The 22087-nt window shown below is 39.6% G+C and overlaps 1 protein-coding gene across 1 annotated transcript in view; it reads left to right on the forward strand.

Annotated features, from left to right (window-relative positions):
• LOC126184840 (protein artemis-like) overlaps positions 1-22087 on the forward strand; it is an 81313-nt gene that overhangs the window by 44396 nt on the left and 14830 nt on the right. The window contains exon 6 of the mRNA XM_049927447.1: positions 21715-21864. Coding sequence (XP_049783404.1) covers positions 21715-21864 — 150 coding nt within the window. The remainder of the gene's footprint in view (positions 1-21714; positions 21865-22087) is intronic.

The following is a 22087-nucleotide window of genomic DNA, read 5'->3' on the forward strand; positions in this document are numbered from 1 at the left end:
TTAATATATTGTACATTAATAATGTAAAATATATAATTATATTACTATAAATATTTTATTATGCAGTAATTTCTTTCTCTCTAGAAATAGGTAGCTTCAACCTTTGAAAAATATATAAGATAGAATAATCAGTTCACACTGATAAAATAAAACAAATAATGATATATTCAATTACATGTAATCAAATTATTTATATTCAAATAAAACAAAAATGAAAAATTTTTCTCCTATACACAAAATTAATTAGACCAAAAGAAAACCATGCATACAGAATTTTTTTAAAAATCTTTTAATTTATATATTAAATGACAAATAATGAAGTTGCCAAATTAAGGGGACCACACTGTGGTTCAGGTCGAAAAAAATCAATTTTCTGTTTTCATCATATTTCGATAGATTAAGGTTTTATTTAAGTACTCTGAAAAGGATTTTGCTGAATTTTTTTTTTTTTTTTTTTTTTTTTTTTTTTTTTTTTTTTTTTTTTTTTTTTTTTTCCCCTGAGCATTTTCCTACCACGTGTGTTTCTGTGCCACGCCCACTTTTCTGCACATATTTTAGATTTTTATATCCCCTACATTGCATGTTATGGATTTTTTTTTTAACTCTAGAGTGTGTTGGCTATCCTTGGAATGCAACAGTCGGTATTCTTTTGTTTCTGTTGTTTGTAAACAACATGCTTTCAAACATGAGGTTAGTTTTGTTCAAGTGTGATTGCGAGTAGTTGTTATACTTAAGTTTGCAGTGCTTGTTTACGTGTGTTTTGTTGTGTTTATTGAAGATGATGAAATGTAAAGGCATTTTCAAGAAACATCAATTTAGAGGAAACAAGTTTCGAAAGCTTTCTGTACAAGAGGTTATGTCGCCTGGCAATGATGTTTCTAATTGTAATTCTTCAACAAGTGCATTATCAAAGAAGGTCTCACCATTTCAAGAGAGTTACAACGAATTTACTGTAAGTGACAAGGGGTGCAGTAACGTTATTATAAATTTGAGAATATTATCAGACGTAATTTCTAAATTTGTACAATGTTGACAGTGTGGCAAGTCACAGTGTGTGAAAATTTGTGAGAGTGCCAGTGGGAGAAAATGCCTAGCAATTGCTTTGGATTTAATTTGCACTAAATGCTTAGCTGTGATTTCATTTATGAGTTCTTCAAAACCAGATGCAAGTGGCCCATTTGAAATCAATACTAGATTCGTTTATGTCTTACGATCCATTGGCAAGGGCATGGTTAAAGGGAGAACATTTTGTTCAGTGATGAACTTACATCAACCACCAAATAAATCTCAAAAACTGACTGCAGTATTAGAGAAAGCTGTATGTGAGGTCAGTGAGGAAACCATGAAAGCATGAAACTGGCTGCTAGGGAAGCAGTGGAAGAAAATGATGGATGTTTGGATATAGCAGTTGCACTTGATGGAAGTTGGCAGAAAAGAGGACATACTTCTCTGAATGGAGTAGTGACTGCCACGAGTGCAGACACTGGTAAAGTGTTAGATGAGGAGATAATGTCTAAATATTGCAAATGTCGTAAAGTCAATGAACATAAAGAACACAACTGTGTGGCTAATTTTAGAGGAACAAGTGGTGGTATGGAAGTTCACGGAGTACAACAAATATTTCATCACTCTGTAGAAACAAGAGGTATACGGTACACCAAATATTTGGACGATGGTGACAGTAAGGCATACAACAATGTGGTGAACTGTAAGCCATATGGAGATGCCATTATTAGCAAAATAGAATGTGTAGGCCATTTTCAAAAACGTTTGGGGACAAGGCTGAGAAAACTAACTGTTGATATGAGAGGGAAAAAATTAGAAGATGGAAAATTGTTGACCGGATGGGGTCAGTTACCATATTTACTCGAATCTAAGCCGCACTTTTTTCTGGTTTTTGTAATCCATAAAACCGCCTGCGGCTTAGAATCGAGTGCAAAGTAATCAGAAGTTCTGAAAAATGTTGGTAGGTGCCGCCACAACTAACTTCTGTCATCGAATATATGTAGCGCTACGCAGGCCTGCTTTGCAGGCACAAAGATAAATACTGCCGCCAAAACCTCTGCGTCAGTAAATAAATAAAAAAAAAAAAGGTGGAAGACGAGCTTTTTTCTCCGCCTTGAGTTTCGACCACTGCATTTTCATACATTATCCAACGAAGTAAATACAAATTCCGTATTGTTTATCTTCGAATGTAGCAGCATTGCAATGTACTATGAAAATCCGACTGGCAAGACTGTTTGGGATTTTTCTCAATATGGCCAACTCTGTGTTCTGAATTTTTCCCTACCTGTGAGAAGAGATGGCTGCTAATAGGAACTTTTGTGAATTGTGAATCACATGCAGTATTCTCTTCACCATAAGAATAATACGAATATAAACATTTTGCCATGTATTCTTTCATGTTTGCTGCTATCTCATTTAAATCCTGTCTGCCTAATAAACTACGAAACTAGAGTGAGACAACAGCAAACGTGGAAGAATATACATATCGTGTCATGTTTATATTCGTATTATTCTTATGCCTAATAGTGATACAGTCAGAAATGAAGCATGGCAATTGACTAGATTTTTAAATCTAAGATTACTCTAATTTCTGTGCAGAATGTAATGTACTAAAGAGGCGTCTGCAAAGATTTTCAAACGGAGAAAAATTTTCGCTAAATTCTCGTTCACAACATCTTCTATCATACACAGTCTATTATTTGCTTCTTGTTGATCATTAGAAAAAAGCAGCAGTGTAAGTAACAACAAATAGCAGTCTCTTGCCATTGTTTCACTAATGAGACGAGGCCTCTCTCTCTCTCTCTCTCTCCATTTTTTTTAAAAATTGTAAGCGGCAGTAGCGTGCACAAAAGCAAGCCATGCCCCGAGCGGTGACAGGCCGTAAACACTCATTATCATAATGCGACAAACAATATGTGACACAGTACAATAATGCATTTTCAGCTTAGAGTGACGTAAACACCTATAACAAAGAGAACGGCACTTATCAGATCAAAGAAAAATAAGCAATCAATTAAAACCAGACGAAGCACGTGATAAAGGAAGGGTACCTGTATAAATGCGGACGGAGCGCCTGACGCATAGTAATGGCTACCTGGTAAAGCTTAACTGCTAAGCTTACGACTCGAACCAAACTACTGTGGCTGTATTGTCATTCATTCGACCTAAATTGTGTCTCATATTACAATGGACCAACTTTGTTTCGATTTGGAGGTGCAGCCTAAAACTTTTCTCTCCCCTTGAATTTCAAGTCTCAAATTTCAGGTGCGGCTTAGATTCGGGAAATTTTTTTTTTTCCTCGATTTCGAGTCTCATTTTTCAGATGCGGCTTAGATTTGAGTGCGGCTTAGATTCGAGTAAATACGGTAACTAAAACTGAAATAGAAAACTTGCAGGTATACTATGAGCAGGTGATTAGGAGAAATAAAGAAAATTTGTAGGCAGTGAAGAGAGATGTTTGGGCCATATTCTTCCATAAGTCATCTACTGATGATAATATGGATTGTGTCCATCAGGAGAAAATTTGTGGTGCAAATACAATAGGGCTCAGCAAATGGAGAATCTTATTCTCACCAGCATTCTCTTCCTGCTGCTGTTATTGCAGCAATTAAACCTATTTTCAGAGACTTGGCTCATCCTGACCTTCTAAGGAAATGTCTGCATGGGCAGAGACAGAACCCAAATGAATGTTTCAACAGCATAATTTGGAACTGTCTTCCTAAAACTGTATTTGTAGGCATGCATACAATGAAACTAGGAGTTCATGATGCTGTTATTACATTCAATTGTGGTAATATTGGAAAGTGTTGGGTACTGAAAAAGCTGGGAATTAATCATGGTGAAAATGTGATCACTGGGCTGCAACATTGCAATAAAATGAGGATAGCTGATGCAGACAGGTCTGCATCTAATATGGCCAAGAAAGCAAGAAAAACATCCAGGAAGGTGAAAAAGAAGCTGGAAGACCTGCTAGAGGCCAAAGAAGGGCTATCGTATGCAGCATGACAGTTTTAATTAACTGTTAGTAACAAATTTCAAAAGTTTTTTTTTAAACTCAATTTCCCACAAACAAAAATTTTCAGTACATATGCCCCATTGTATCAGAAACTATCATAGATAAATTAATGAAATTTTCAGAGACTCTGCATAACATAAAAAGCCACCTCTGGTACTACATTCATTAATATTCTCCCATTTGGAAGTTCACAAAAAAATATTTTCTGGAGAAAAAGCTTAATATTTTTTGTTAATAAATTTATAAAAGTATTTCTTAAAAACTATAAAATGGATAAAGTAGAGTTTAGTACAGTTGACTCTGTTAGCATCATGTAACATACAGTGAAAATATTAAGGCCCTGCATCAAATAGTTTTTTCAGAAATGGATCAAATACTTGCCCAAATTAACATGGGTCCGATAGGCAGGGTGTGGTCCCCTTAAAGTGCTTCCTTGATAGGGTAAATTAAGTAAATAAATATTACCTAAGATAAGCTAACTAAGCTAACATATTCATACCCCTCTACTTTTTAATGACCAACAGTTCTACAAAACTTCTCTTCCTATCAGCATTTATGATAGGAACAATCCTGTCCATCTCATCAAACTCCTGGTTTGGAATTTAAATATGACTAGAGATCAGCTTACTCTCATTTACCCCCAAATTAACAAGAAATAAAAATGTAATAATAAATAATCAGTTAAATATTTTATTGTTAAAGTGTAAGGCTCAACAATATTATTATTTTCAGTTTTATTGATTCAAATAAAATATCTGATAGGTTGTTATAGTCAGATCTAGATTATTGTTAAAAATTAGTGTGGCTCCATTACACTTCTGATTTCCAGAAGTAATGGGAGCATTGAACTGAAATAACAATTTAACATTTATAACATGACAAATATTGCTCCTATAATAGTTCTTACATACTGTATCCAGTTAAGAACATTTATTTGAATTATTGCTATCTTAAGAATTATTATTGGAGCAATGGGTCTAAATGAAACAATTATGACAACTTTTAGCATATTCATCAATTGGACACCTAGCATACTCATCAATTAGATGCCTAAGATGAATAATTAGATCATTATTTAGTTACAGAAAATATTTGACAACTTTATTTCATTATTTATTCATTATTAAGCCTAATTATAGTCATATTGTTCAAGCAAATAAATTTATTCTTTATAAATCAAATCTGTTCATCAAGAATTATAAAAACAGAATAAATTCATAATATTTTTGTCACTCTTATTCCTTGATGGATTACCGACCTTCCTTAGATTTTTACCAAAATGAATTGTTATACAATCACTTGTGAAAACAATATATCAACATTAATAACAAATAGAGTGGTATTAACTGCTGTCACACTTTACTCTCACACACACACACACACACACACACACACACACAAGATATCCTCAGCCCTTACAATATGTTATACAAAAAATTCATCATAAATGAACATTTCGCCTAAAGATCAAGGTTTATATAACATATAACTGTTATAATTTCAAAAATAGGATTAATTTTTAGAACACCATTAATTTCATTACACGAAGGACTTATGTTAAATAATCTAATAACCTTCAGAGTTAAAATTAAAAGAATAATCTTTTAGGCCTTCATAAAATTTTACACCTCTAAAATTGCGGTCCAGAACCATAACTGAATATAAGACCAACTTATGGTAAGAGGGAAAATTCTCATAAGTAAAATTACTGTCTACCTGTAGTAACCAAGTAATACCATAACCAATTCAAGTAACAAAAATATGACTCCACATGTAACAAGACACAGAACAATTGATGTGTGCAGTACAAACTGGTAGTACATAGAGAGGCAGTCAGTGCTGCTCCACGCATATATAGGTGAGAGTTGCCAGCAGACAGTGACATGGAGACGGTGCCACGCACATGCCTCCCACAGACTACCTCCAGTGGTCGACCATGCTGATACCGTTGGTGGATAGTTCAAACACACATGTGCAGTGACACTACACTCAGCATGCTCACAGTCACATGCGCTAGTAGCAGGATTCAGCACACCTTTCCCTCATGCGAAATGGGCACCCGGGCAAAAGAGGAGACCCTGGTGGCCTGACAAGTGACACATGCATCAGATGCAGAGCAGCAGCAGCTGGTTCTTATGGTGGGGGCGAGATGATGTGCCAGGTGGATACCAGAGCATAGGGCTGGAATGCATGAGGACACGGGGATGCCTGAGGGCAGTGGGCCAATGCGCCACCTGCCGGTAACACTGGAGAGGAGGGCGTCATCACCATCTCTGTGTCAGCATGTGCAGTCAGGTCCCTGTGTGGAGGAGATGGGGCTGAACCCACCAGTGACAGTGGCTGAGGCGATGATGACCCAACCTGAACAGTAGGCTGCGGCAACAGATGCGAGGCTGGAGGTGGACTGGTGCTCAGTGCCGAGAAGCTGGAACCTCAGGATGCTGCACATGGAGGAGGGGGCACCTGCACAGCAGGTGATGATGGGCTTGAGACAGAGGCATGGGGTGGGATGTGGTGACAGGAGCCGCACCAGTGAACCGGTAGCTTCCGGCAGCAACCAGGGGTGTAACTGATCAAAATGGCACATCACCAACCCGTACGCCACACGGATGTGACAAAGACAGCATTCCTGGTGGCAGACAACAGTGTCTGGTATCCACTTGGGCCACTGACCAAACTCTCGGGAGCGCACTCGCACTGCCAGATGAACCTGACTGCAGCAGGTGCAGCACAGGCTGCCAAAAGTGGAGCAGCGTGCACGGCTGCCGGCCAAGAAGCAACTCGGCTATGCCTTTACATAGGCATGAAGTGATAGGTGCTCAAAAAATGGAGAACATCATCTGGTGAAGAATCCCCAACAAACTTTTTCATTTGGGACTTAGTGCATATGCACTATTCCTTCCACCTCACCATTTGATCGAGGAGGGGATGGTGGAGCTGTAACATGTTAAATGCCATGATGGGAACAAAACAATTGAAAGGTGTGAGAAAAGAACTGGGTCCCATTATTGGAAACTAAGGTAAAAGGCAACCCCTCGATAGAAAAAGACCATCAAAAATGTAAGAATTGTGACCTCTTCTGACATCGATGCGCACCAGAGACTGTAAGGAAACCAAGAAAATGCATCCACAACCCAGAGTACATAGGAATTGAAGAAGGGACTGCAAAGCCTACATGAATGCATTCCCATGGCTGGCAGGGAGCAGGCCAGCAGGGATGCCCTGGGAGCTGACTGTTTTCGGGCACACTGCTCACAAGCTGTGACAAAACGGACAATTTTGCCATCAATCTCTGGCCAAACAACATGTCTCCTAGTGAACAATTTAGTGTGCAAAACTCCCCAATGGCCCTGGTGGAGAAGGTCTAGAACCTCATTCCGTAATATGGTCGGAATGACTGCTCTGGGAGAGAGGTCTTCCGTGGGCAGCAGCAAAACCTCGTCAAAAACAGAGGGGTGATGCCATAAGGGAAAAAAGCTGCAAAGGGGTCCAAAGCATGACTCAGTGGTTTATCTGGCCAACACTGTTGAACAAACTCAACCACCTGACGAAGAACTGGGTCGGTGGCAGTGGCTGATGTTAAGCATGAGCTCGTAATTGGGAAATCCTCGACCGCAGCCTACATTTCAGTATCAAGATGGAAGCAAAGCAATTCTTCATTATCAAAGTTGGGATCAGGACCCACAGGAAAGTGGGACAAGTTGTCCACATTGGTATGTTTAGACATAGGTTGAAAATGGATTTGGTAATTGTAGTGAGATGATAACAGCACCCAGCATTGTAGATAGTGTGCTGCCTTGTCAGACAAGGAAGTGTGAGGGTTAAACAAGGAAACCAAGAGTTTATGGTCGGTCAGCAATAAAGTGAAACTTGGAGCCACACAAAAAAACATGAAATTTCCAGCGGGCATGGACTGTGGCAAGAGCCTCTTTTTCCATTTGAGAATAACACTACTGGACTAGAGTGGGAGATTTAGGGGTGAAAGCAACAGGTTGTTCACAGCTGTTGGCATATTGCTGTACTAGGACTCCGCTGAGGCTGTACTGTGAGGCGTCAGTCGCCAAAGCTATGTACTGGTCAAGAGAGAACGTAGTTAGACAAGGGGCCAAGAGTAGTTTGTATTTCAACATTTGAGAATTGCATTCATAATCTGGGCTCCAGCAAAAATGTACATTCGTGCGTAACAAGTCATGCAATGGGTGGGCCAGTGTGATTGCCCCCAGTGGGAATTTATGGTAGCAGGCTATCTTCCCTAGGAAGGCCTGCACGTCCTTAATGGGTGAAGGATGAGGCATAGGTGTAACAGTGGAGATGTGGTCTGGCAGAGGATTGAACCCCATTCCATGAGACCTCAAACCACAAATAAACAAAAGGAGGTTAAAAAAATTGAGAGTTTGTGATGTTACACTGTAAGCCTGCAGACTGTTGGATATAAAACAAAGTGCACAAATTTTTCAAGTGATTGGTCGTGGTGGAGCCTGTGACAACAACATCATCCAGATAATTAATGCAAGTCAGGTCAGGCATAGCTATTTGCTCTAAAAATTGTTGGAAAATAACAGGGGTGCTAATCACACCAAAAGGGAGGCAAAAATGTTGATAGAGACCAAAAGGAGTATTCAAAACCAGACATCGCCATGACTGTTCATCTACAGGAACCTGTGGGTACAGTTCAGATATATCAATTTTAGAAAAGTACTGGCCACCCGATATTTTCACCAACAGTTCTTCCTAGTGTAGGAGGGTATACGTATCCATGATCAACTGCACATTGATGGTAGTATTGAAGAACCCAATGACTTCTGAACTACAGCCAGTAGAGACAACCATTCACTAGTCATAGCAGGTTGCACTATCCGTAGAGATTGAAGTCTGTTCAATTCTGCTTTCACGTGATCTTTCAGGGTGACAGGTATAGGACATGTGCAACAAAAATAAATCCAAGCCATGGATTTCAAAGACATGTGAGCAGAAAAATTTGTAGCACACCCTATAGCTTCCGAAAATAAGCCCAAAAACTCCTGACTCAGTGTTTCCAATTGAGAATATGTTAGCTGATCGGACACAAGGTGAGCTGCATCAGTGATAGAAAACCCAGATGCCTGAAATGCATCCATCCCAAACAAGAACAAGTTCTCGATGCCAGCATCAGCAACCACCAAAAATTTAATGGAACAAATCACTGACTTGAAAGAGGCAGATGCCATAAATTGTCCCAAGAGTGCAATGTTCTGTTTGTTATAGCTGACCAGCTTCCGCGTGATCGGTGTCAGTGGTGGCGAGCTCATGGATTTGAGAATTCAATAATGTCACTGCAGCACCTCTGTCGACCAGTAACCAGAGCACTTGGCAAAAAGCACGTAACCCAGTAAATAATGTGGGAGAAGTCACAAGCATTGTAGTCACACAGCTTACATCCATGTCCATATCTGGAGCAACCTTTGGCGAATGACACACACAGGCAATGTGGTCTTTCTTCTGGGAAGCATTACAAGTAGCCCGGCGTTTAGCACATGCCAAACATTTGCACAGGACAGAACAGAAAGGACAAGACAGAAACAGAGAATGCTGATGCTGGTGATGTAGTGTTCGTGGCTGCTTGGGCCGGCCTTGGTCTGCTCGGTGCTGAGCCTGCATGTTTACCACTACCACTTCCTCATGCAACCTTTCATCCTTGTTGGCACATCTTGTGACACTACTGCCACATTGCTCCATGCTTCAATTTGGGCACCTGCTGCCTGAGAAACATCAAAAGATTGTGCTATTTGCAGAATTTATGCCAACAGGGGGTCTTTCACAGAGTAAAGTATTCTGGTGCACTTGCTTGTATGGAGCTAAACAGATAATTGTGTCATGTACCATAAAGGATGCATAAGAGTCATTAAGAGCATCTGTAAAGAATTGACACTTGTAGTTAAGGCTGTGAAGTTTGGCTGCCCAGGCCCTGTATGACTGGTTTGGTTTCTTGCAGCATTGGTAGAATTCAGCTCGCACTGCTATGACATGCATTTATTTGTGATGGTAGTTGGACAATAAACTGCACGCGTGATCAAAAGTAAGAGCTATCGGTTCTTGTAAAGGGGCAAGCTGACACAGTAATTGATACATTTTAGGTGGAATCCACTTGAGGAAGAAGGCTTTGCACAAATTCAAGTCTGTCACACCGAAAGCCAAAAAATGCTGCCCGAGTCTTTTTTCATTATCTTCCCAAGCCTTGTCTGAAAGATAATACAAAGGAAATGTGTGCTGATGAACTGGTGGAACGGTACCCAGTCTGTTAATGGGAACCAGCAAGGCAGTGACTGCCAAAGTAAGCTGTTCAATCAGGGCCGGTAGCACGGCATCCAAAATGACTAAATTGGATGAAACCACACACAGACAATGAGGTAGTATGTGGAGGGTGTAGTTCAGGTCCCATGACTTGGGCCTATTCCTTCAGGTTACACTGAACATAAACCAGGATGTTTATTTCAACATTCTCAGTGACCAACTGTTGTTGCTCTTTCTTCTAAATCTTCATGATGAGTGTGCCATGGATGCTAGCATTTTGACATCAGTGTCACAAGGTTGCACATATACATTCCTGGTTTTGCTAATACTAAGACACCATGTCACACTTCAATTGGTCTGCTAAATCACTGAATCTTAATCCCACAGAAAGTGTCTAGGCCAATTTGAAATGGTGGCTGAAACAGAGCAGTCAACATCCCTGCAGTTGGGTAGATCTACAGGATTTAATTATCAATGAATTGCTTCAGTTGTATACATCATGCATGAAGAAACTTGTGGGCTATTTTACTAACCTAATTGACACCATTGTCTGTGCTAGAGATGGTGTTAGATGACATTACTATGTCATCTCCTAGGGATGACTAATTTTTTTTATGGTGTGTTTGTTCTCATTCATGCTCATATTTGATAATGATGTTCTGCCTATTGCACGATAAAAAATTCTATAAGTAATGACCAGTCACTTCCATAAATTAGCCTCGATCCTACATGCAGTCACTTTTTAAATATGCTGGGAAGTACCATCTTAATTCCACTTTGACCAGTTTGGAAAATTACAATTAACCCTTCTGGATATTGTAACACAAGCATGTCTTTTCAGTGGTTTATAATACAGTACTGTATTCAGGACAAGTAGAGTATGAAATGTTGGGGAACTTTATGTTTCACCCTGAGAGCATATTAATAAAATTTGGTGCATTGTCAAGAGAGGTAATACTCAGCTGCACAATTTGTTCTTGGAATGTAATCCCTACCAACTGCATTGGAATTGTATTTGGATGTTTGATAAATTACCACTTAATATATTTCCTTGAATGCAGAAGCTGTGTGCAAGTCAGTTCAGGAGACATCACTGAACATTTGATTGCCTGACCCTACTGGACATGACAGTGCAGGAGGCATTTGTGTGCGAGAAGCAACTAATGTTTATAAGATTTAAAAGATCTTTAAAACTATTTGGCAGTCTACCATCACACAGAGGTTTCATTGTCAGTACTCAATTAAATTGTATCCTTCCTGGAAAACTGATTATTTGGTTACTTAATTGGTTGTACAACTTTGGACCAATGCTCCCTAACAATTGGCATTCCTCAGTAGACTGTTTTATATTTCACACTTTTTGGCATAGCAATTATTAGCACACCATTCACAACAAAGTTGTAGTGCTGAGAGCGTAGAATAGACTTGTAGTGGTTCCTTGCCTGTTGTGAGAGGCAATTAAAAGGCGTCTTATACAAAGTTAAGCCTTTTTGGCTTAGTTAGTGAAGGTCCTCTTAACCTTGACCTACACATTTCTAAATTTTACAGACATGCAGGCTATTTGAGGAAGGACTTGTTATGTGGTGCGTTATCTATCCACTGTGTGCTGTGACTTCCTACATCTGCTAGTACAGTGGATTTATTTTCACATCCACCTGAAATCCAGAATGATAGCCAGTTCGTATTAGGTGGGGAGGGGTCATCATGTACCATCATGGTTGTGACCGCTGACAATGCAGGGATTGCGCTGCTGATGCCTGAGCTGTAAACTGACCATGTGTGCCTAATATTACATGCCTATCCAATCCAGTGCACTGTTACCCTGGACAACAGATACTATGCCGTGTAGTCTTTGCCATGGTAGACTGGCACCTGTGGGGAGAGCCTCCAATCAGAGTGTGTGGCAGCAAAGCAGATTATCCGTAATGAAATGGATGAAACTCACCCATACGTGTGGCTGTGCCACCATGGCCATCTCAGCAGATAGAAAACAAGATTTTAATGCAGAGGCTTACAGCTCCATGACAATTCAGTCTTTGGACGCACCATTGGGTGAGAGATATGCAAGGAGAAATGGAGGTGGACAGCTAACCCACTTCTTGGTATGCTCCAGGACTGATAGTGAATCTTTTTAAATGACATAGCCACCGATTTTCATTGAAAATATTGAAGATCGGTTCAGAGAAATTACTGCAATAGAGAAATATGAAAGGGATCTCAGCTGATCAAAAATTTGGATATCAGCAAATCACAGGCATGTCTGGCTCAAGGATATATCATCTCTCCTCATGAAGACTCAATAGGATTCAAGGTGTCATCTTTCTTCAGGCCATAACACTACAAACAGATGAAGAACTGTGAACTAACTTAGAGTGGTGTAGTATACAGTTTGTTCGCCGCATTCAGAGAGGGAATTAGGATAATTGAGTGGACACTGAAGCTTTCATTATAGCCTTCAATGGAAATGTTTTACCTTCAAAAGTTAGGGTCGTGGTTTATACGTGAGTTGTCAGACCCTATTTTCCTCCTCGTATGAGATGATTTAGGTTCCAGAGGGTTGAACATATCTGCTCCTGCTGTACTAATGAGGTCACTTGGGGTATGTGCAAAAAGGACAATGCATGAGAGCAGTCCTTACAAACAACATGTGTAAACTGACCAGAACACCAACCCTCTTGTCCACTGACATGTTCTGTTTTCAAGAGAGAGAACAAAATCCAGCAATATGAAACACTTGACTGCCTGTTGTAACAAGGTGCTGAGAAAAAGTTTGAACAACTCCTCCCAATTGGTACAACAGCACCCTTTGCAAACATTGTGTCAAAATTTGTATTTGGTGCAATGACAAGATCTCAAACAGCAACTCCTGGCCCTAGCCACATCTCAGTGCTTGTTTTTCAAAGGGTAGAATACATCAGCTGACTGATGACCTCAGATGTTAAGTCCCATAGTGCTCAGAGCCATTTGAACCATACATCAGCTCCTTCAATCCCCAAACCCATAGCAAAGGTGGTAACTGCCTCATTGGCACAGCCGGCTATGCCTCATTCTCAAACATCATCGAGGAAGAGAAGGAAGAGGACACCTGCCAAGGTGGCCCCCCTCCCAGGACAAAACAGACCAGCAGCCTACCACTAACCAGTGGCTGAAAGAGCCACAGGCTGTAGGTTATACGAGTAGAAAAGAATGGCGTTTTTCTGTCTGAGAAGTCAAGACAGGAAAATCCTTGAAGAAACAGAAATCTCTCAGGGACGAGAGGGGAAAAAACTGAAAGTTAAACCAAATCCTGCTTCTCCAGTCAATCTATCCTCCATCTCTGCCCCCCACCCCCTCCCCTCCCCATCCCTATCCCTGTCAGAGGTCGAGCCTGTGAATACTGAAGAAGAATCACACCTTCGGTTGGAGCATGACTGGACAATAAAGTAATACATATTCATGTTTCCTCTTTGCTGCTCTTTCATATCCCAGTCTGACATACCACTACCACCACCTGGCTAAACTTCATCAATTAATGGCAACTTAACTATGAAATGGTGTGGCACATCAGGAGAGACAGTTCTCATAAATCCAACTTCCTACTCTTAAAACTTAGAAATACTACTGTGAAAACTGCATAAACACCAAGAAAGAATCTGAAGGAGTGTGCATGCTCATGGGTTCACTTTCAGCACCTTAGCAATGACACCGTAAAACACATATTTGTGTTTTTCTATTGTATTTGGTGGGACAAGAAGTTTTCTTATCAGTGGCAGGAGGGTATTATTATTCTTATAGTGAAAGTGGGAAAAGACCATCAAATTTTCATTAATTATTGACCAATCTCTCTAACAAATCAGCTGTTAAATTATTTGAAAGAATGGTGAATCTATAACTGTGTTTGCACCAGGAAGCCAGATGACATTTATCACAATTTCAAAGTTGGGCACTCCAGCCCACCACAGACCAACTGATCATCTGAAATTTGCAGTGTGCGATGCTTTCATGCATCACCAACAGCTAATTGCTGCGTTCTTTGAACCACAGAAGACATACAATACTACCTGGCACTATCACATCCTTTCTGTTCTGCATGAATAGGGCTTTCAGGGCTGCTTGCCCACTTTTATCCAGAATTTCATATCCCTCTAACTGTTCTGGCTCTGGATGTATTCAACCCTCAGCAGTAAATCTGTGCAGGGAACTGGGGCCCGTCAGCATCAATTTTGAGAATAATCCTCTGTGCCATTGCAATCAGTGGTATTGTGATTACAGTGGGGCCCACAGTCTATCACTGTAGCTGGATGACCTTTTCCTGTATTGCAGCTCTACATAATTGCACAATGCAGAGTGCTAACTTTAGGGGGCTGTACAAGGAAGTCCATAACTATCCGCACATCTACACCAGCTTAAGGCAGATTGTTTGAGGAAACTTAATGCCTGAGATTTCTGAGCAGTATGTCATGGGGTGTAGTTCTTCGCTATTCTACAAAGTTATGATTTTGTCCTGCCTGGGGTTTGGATGTGTAGCCTATGGGCTGGCAGCACCATTGATACTGCACCTATTAGACACTGGCCAACACAGTGGTGTGCAACTTGCAACTGGAGCCTTCCGTATGGGCTCTGTATGATGGAAGCTGGTATCATACCACTTAAGGTCAGACCCCAGAAACTCTTGTCAAACTGTGCAATCATAGTCTGTCATATGCCTACCCATCCACATTACTTGACTCTTTTTTGACAACCAACAGTTCAGATCATTTACGAATCACCCAAAAAATGGGTCAATCTAGTGGGACAAAATTTGAGGCTCTGTGAAAGGACTTCCAGCTGCCCCTCTTGACTGTGCATACAGTTCCCTCTTGGTACCCCCTGTGGTGTACCTATATCCACTCCTATAATTTGGATGGACATCTTCCATGATGCTAAGGAAAATACTTACCCGACCATTTATTCCTTCCAGTTCTTCATGACTACCCCAATTTGCCATGCATCTACATCAGATGGATTGAAAGTGAGCGACAGGGTTGGTTATGCTTTTGTACAAAAACGGGGGACAAGAAGTCTTCTCTGCTGAGTGCATGCAGTTTGTACACTGCAGAGGTGGTCACCATTAAATGGACTCTGCAATACATTAAAACTCTTACAACAAAGGACTTCATGGCTTGTAACAATCCTATGAACTGCTTACAAGACATATCTCAGCACTGCCCCACAAACATTTTGGTTGCTAACTTACAACTTAGTTGACCTTCATAGCTATGGAATCACCATAACTTTCATCTGGACACTGAGAAACATGGCATTCTGGGAACTGAACTCTCTGACAAATTAGCTAAAGAAGCAATCACAGGAGACAAACTTGAATTCGGAGTACATGGCACAGATCTCAGTTTGCAGTTGTGACATCAAATTTTGAAATCCTAGGATACAGAATGGCAGGCTACCACAAACCTCAACAAGATGAGGGCACTCAAAGGAACCACCAAGGTGTGACATACTTCTCTCCGAGCCTCCCAGAGAGATGCAATACTACTATGCCAACTACATATTGGTCACACCACACTTACCCATGGGTTCATTTTACATCAAGAGGACTCCCCCCTCCCCCCACCAATGCAACTATGTAAATCTACTCATTCAACAACACAGATTTTAAGCACAACTTATTTACAATTAAATCACAGAAAGGGATAGTTTTTGACTCTTCTAGAAATGTGCAAAACAAAATACTTCTAGAAGTGGATACTGCATAATCAGTGTAGTACTCAGAATGTTTGTTGAACAACTCACGTGTCAGTGTTGCAGAACACTGTTTGTAGGTCTGACTGGGAAATACACATATACGAACCACGTTCTCAGTGCATGTGTATGCCTTCGTTCACTCACTGAAAACATTATTGTCAGTTGAATGGTGAGTGAAGACAGTCCCACACTAGGCAGACAGGCAAACCTACACCCTAGCCAAACATTATTGATAGATAATGATTAAGTCCAAATCACAGTCCAGGAGAAGAAAACCATGTAGCACAGGGTCATCATAAGTACACCAGAGAGCTTGCTGTAAACATGGGCTAGTTGCCAGATGAGACTGTGGCAGTCCACATCAGCCCCTAAATCTATCACAGGTGTTTTCTGACATGGCTTGGCACTGGCAAATGTATCCTTCCACACGGTCTAGCGACCTCGCTGGAGGACAATGGTTCAAACCTGCGTGCGACCATCCTGATTTAGGTTTTCTGTAGTTTCCCTAAATTGCTTCAGGCAAATGACTGGATGGTTGCTTTGAAAGGGTACGGCCAACTTCCTTCCCTAATCTGATAGGACCGATAACCTCACTGTATGTTGCCCTTCCCCCCCCCCCCCCCTCCCCCCAACCAAACAACCAACCTCGCTGTATGTACCATTAACTATATCGAGTTATTCATAGATGCATTCATTGGGATCAGAAAAGACGCTATTCACAATTTTAAAGGAGCAGTGAGACACAACAGTTTCAACTTTTATGATAAATTCAGCAAGTTGCCATACCAGCGAGATCTTAAGTGCTTTAATGGTTATAAGAATTATGAGGTGCCCCAGCTGTAAGACTTGTGGAGCAGTCACAAGTTTATCAACCCTTTATTCAATTCTGTCTACACTGTGGCTGTACAAACTATGCAGCGACACATGGTCAACACTCAATTAAATTGAATATTTCCTAGAGAAATTTTATTTGGAGTTTTTAATTGTTAATGCAGTTTTGGTCCAGTACTCCCAAGCAAATGATGTCCCTCAACAGAGTGCTTCTTGTTTCACACCTTTTACCTGGCATAGGAGCAGAGCTAGGTATCTTGGACATTAATGTTTTAACACTATAAATATGCACATTGCCTATTGTTTTCAAAATTGGACTAAACATAAGAAATCTTGTACTCTAGTTTATTCATCTACACAAATATTTTAAAAAATTTAAATGAATACCAAAATTTTAATACCATTTGCCTTAGGCCAAGGAAGCAGATGCTGTTACGTGCTTGGCTGTTACCTCAACAGTGTCTCCAGTATCTGTCTTTCACAGAAATTTACAGTATTTGATGCAGAGCCCTAAATGATTCTCATGGAGGACAATATATGATCCACATAACATCATCTGTTCAGATTTTTAAGTGTCATTTAAACCTGCAATACATGGATCCAACAAAGAAAATGTTCCAGAGCATCCAGATGCCATTCTAATAAGGAATTGAAGTAATGTCCTGCTGGTTACCAAGGAAAGTGGGAATTAATGGGAATGAGTAAGCTGATAAAACTGCCAGAGAGGATTCAGTGTGCTGTTCCATTACACACTGTCACCTCACAGATGAGGAGCAAGGTCATATGTAATAGGAAGAATAAATAGCTGGAAATGTGAAACAAGAAGTTATGGCAAGTAAAGTCTACTGTCAGACCATGGTGGTCATCCTTCAGTCATTGCAGTGGAAAGTAGTTGCATTAATCGCACTAAGATCAGGGAAATTTCCTATGATACATGGTCATCTCCTCCCACGAAAGCAGCCTCCGGTTTGGGGTGCTTGCTGTGCACCACTTTCTGTGTACTGTCTTTTTAATTTTTGCCTTTTATGTTTAGAGAAATGGGAAACAATTTGCCTGTATAATGACCTGAATTCTGATTTAGTTAACAATGAGACATAACTGTAAAACCTGTTGAAGTTTTGTGTTTTTTTTTCCAGAGTACCACTCAAGTTATTTTGGGAAAGACATTTTAATACATTTCAAAGTAGTTGAGCTTCCTTTTTTTGTCAATGATCAACCAGCAACACCAGCATGAATAATTATTGTAGAGTTTAATTTGTAAGCCACTTCACTTTTAATATAAATTTTGTATGAAGAATAATAGCTCTCACATATTTTTAAAAGCTTATTTGTTTACACTGTGAGCAAGGGTCTTGAGTAATTGATTGCTGTTAGTTTTAAAGATGTTGGGCATGCAATGAATACAGTGTTAGAGTTGCAGTTCTCTGTGACAGGTAGAATGCCCACCAGAGTGCATTGGTGTGGTTTGTGTTTAGTGTTGTTACCAGGCCTGGTAGCATATATAAGGGATGTGAACGGCATAAGATATTGAGTGATAGTTATGAAGAATGCAGAGATGCCACATTCTTGTGTGAGGCAGTATTATCAGCATCTGATAGGGTTTGAACTGGGTCTCATTTTGGGTCTCCATTTAGGCAGTTGGTTAGATCATGCAGTATTGAGATTTATGGGGCACTCAGATGTTATGGTGGTGTGATGTTAGACTACATGGAAATGTCAGAACAGGCAACTCATCATCAAAGTTCTGGTCAAATACATCTGACCACCATAAGAGAGAAATGCCGTATTGTGCACCACCCACACTGTAAACTGGTGACGCATTCACTTGCCATCTGAGAACATGTATTGGACACCCTGCTACATTCTGTGTCATACCGCACTGTTGGTCTGAGACTAACAGCAACTAGACTAGGAAATTACTGTCCAGTACATAGGCTTCCATTAACACCAAAACACAAATGGCTTTGTTAGGAGTGATGCTGATTAATAATGTTCCTTTTGTGTACATTGATAAATGGTGGTTCTGCACTACCACGGAAGACCATTGTTTGTGAGTATGGTGACAGTCTGTGGAGAGGTTTTCTTCTTCCAATGTCTTGTAGATCACAGTGGTGTTGCTCCTGGTGACATGGTATGGTGAGCCTTTGGGTATGACTTCAGTATGTGGCTGGTAGTATTTAAGGGAACTGTAATGGATCAGTGGTGTGTCACAAATGTTCTCATTCTCTCTCATGTCAAAAGGACATTGCCTGTTCACACATGGTGCATGCCTCTATGAACTGTCTGCATAATACCAGTGAGCATCTCAAATCTGTCCCCATGTGTGGGACCAGCTCAGATGTCAACTCTGTCCAGTGCCAGTATCTGGGATATCAGAGACCAGTTACAACAGTTGTGAGCTGCTTGCCTCAAGAGAGGACACAATGGTTTTCTGACACCCTTCTGAACTGAATCAGTGTGCATCCAGGCCAGAGTGGTTGCAGTATCATACTGATTAGTGAGCTCATACTGCCAAGTTTTTTGTAAATTTGATTTAATTGTGTAATTACTGCAGTAGCAACACATATGCTCTCAACTCGTGAAGTTTCATTTCATTTTCACTGTGCTACGTCTCACCCAGTTTATCCGAATATGGATATATATTCATCTATAATTGACCACGAGCTGTGATTGGACTTGTTAATGTTTGTGGGCAGACACTCACGTGTGGTAAGTAATCAGCATGTACTTTACAGATCTCTCTCTCTCTCTCTGGGAAGCAGAGCGTGTATCTTACCACACAAATAGAATTTTGATTAAAGCAACCGAAAAAGTAATGTCATTAAGAACACTGAAGAGAAGGGCATAAATATTAATGGGAAACACTTTGAGATGATGATATTACACTGCTAATGACTAACACGCACACCATACATATACTGAGTTAATTAGCGGGAATATGAATAATTTCATCTGCACAAAACATCTCCATTGTAAACATGATACACTTATAAATAAATGTACAATGAAATGTACACTGAAAATAACCTGCTAAACATTGAAGATGCTTAGCTACTGTGGTAGTGCTTTTATTAGTGTACATAGTAATCATTACTTTCATATTACTTTGCAATATCTGATCACTGTGTATAGAAATGTACTTTGTATTATTATTAAAACATTACACTTTATGTCGAAACAAACCTGCAAAGATGTGATTACACTTTCATTTAACAAAAGAACACTGCACCTGCACTTTATCAAACTGTGAGGCACTTCCGTCACATGCAAATAAATTTTATGAAATTGTGTAGACTGAAGTGCCACTACAGTATTTTTCTGTTGTGGGTAAGTACAGTTGCACAGTACCTCTTAGTGTCATCTTGTGCAACACTGTTTCCCGTTTGTAGTAATATCTATAGTAAAATAGCTGGTAAAGATTCTTTGACAACACTATGATGTTTTACTCAGTTATGCCAGTAATAGAAATTTAGAACCTGTTATAAATCTAGTTCAGATATCTTCACAAAATGGGAAAGAAGGGTATGACTTACGGTATGTTGTTCTAGTATGAAAACTATTGTATACTGAACTGCACCAATAAAAAATATACTTTAGTCTTTACACAGATGGTAATCACTGCTTATAGCCTCTTATGAGAACTGCTACAGTACAATGGATTTGAAGCTTTTAATTATGGCTTAGCTATAATAGTACTTTCCATCATAATACTTGGGCAGAAAAATAGATCTTGCTGCAACGTAACACATGCCGTAAGCAAGCATACAACTATTTCAAACTGGATCACAAAATACATAGCCGCCTTTTCTTCTTTGGATAAGAGCTGCTTAAAAACCACTGCAGAATTAATAGTAGCAACTTTATCTCATCCATACAAGGCTTTTGTAACAATTATGCTCAATTTTGCCACCACCTCGTAATATAGGTATTTACCATTTAACACGTAACGTGAGACTGTCTATCCACACTACTTAGAGAATTTTCTAGTGAGTAAAAAGGCAGTAATTTTGCCGTCAAAATCCATCTGCGGGAAGTCCCTACTGATTATGTGTTAAAACTAAAGTCGTGACCCTGTACATTTGTATTTACATAAGTTCATGATAATTACAATGACAAAAACGGTTTTACAAAATTCCTATAACAATAAACCATTCACTGTTTAAACAGTAAAGTTCAAAAATATATCTACAATTTAAGATTGCTCATTTATCTGTCTGACAACAACACCATACAAGGCTAGGTTAGCTCAGTATATCACTGTTTCTGCTAGGTGGAAAAAGTGTACCATGCTTGCTGTAATATCTCACTGCTTTCTAAATGATGATCTCCATCTGTGCACGGCTAATACTCATAATAACAAGTTAAAAAAAAGTTCTTTGTTATTGAAATGAAACAGTTTACACAAGGTGGTAATGATACTTGTATTGCTACAACCTGTCCTTCTGGGTGCTTAACTTTTTTTGTCAGGCAGCGTATATGGCAGTGTGTGTGTGTGTGTGTGTGTGTGTGTGTGTGTGTGTGTGTGTGTGTTTTGTACTTAATGCAACAGTGTTTCTTCTTATATTTCACATGTTGCTGTTAATTTTTTTTTTTTTTTTTTGTGTTTTTAAAATTTGGCTTAAATGAAAAAAGAAATTGTTTCATTGTCAAGAGACAGCTTTTTTAATTTGAGGAGTTTTGTTTGAGTGTGATTGGCCATTATTGCCTTTACTAGTAAATTACAGTTGTTCTTTATGTGGCCAATACAGGGAATTTGAAAGAAGTGAATAAAACTGAAAACTTAGTAAATCACAATCTTATTCCCTTTGTTATTGTGAAAAGAAAAGAAAAAATCTAAAAAGTCATTATAATAGTGAACATCCATGTTTCAGCCATTATCCAAAACGTCAAAAGATGGTTACCATTGCAAAGTAGCACAGTCATCTCATGCTTCATTCAAAGAGCTTGCCGATTTTATATACATGCTGAAGCCCGACCATATAATTCCAACTGCTGTACCACCTTCGAAGTCCAGACGTGAGGTGAGTGAAATAACATCATTTGTGTCATAGGTTTGTTGTATTGTAAATTTCATTCGCCCAACAACCTCAAGAAAACCATACTGCTCCAAAGTTCTCATGGCATAAATAATCCTCGTTCTACTCTGTGTAAAAACTTGTACAAATGCATGTGATGTAATTTGCCAATTATTATGTAGTATAGTGAGAAGTAAATAATATTATCTACTTATCTACACTCCTTAGA

This window comes from Schistocerca cancellata, chromosome 4 (assembly GCF_023864275.1).
Source record: "Schistocerca cancellata isolate TAMUIC-IGC-003103 chromosome 4, iqSchCanc2.1, whole genome shotgun sequence".
NCBI classification, from domain to species: domain Eukaryota; kingdom Metazoa; phylum Arthropoda; class Insecta; order Orthoptera; family Acrididae; genus Schistocerca; species Schistocerca cancellata.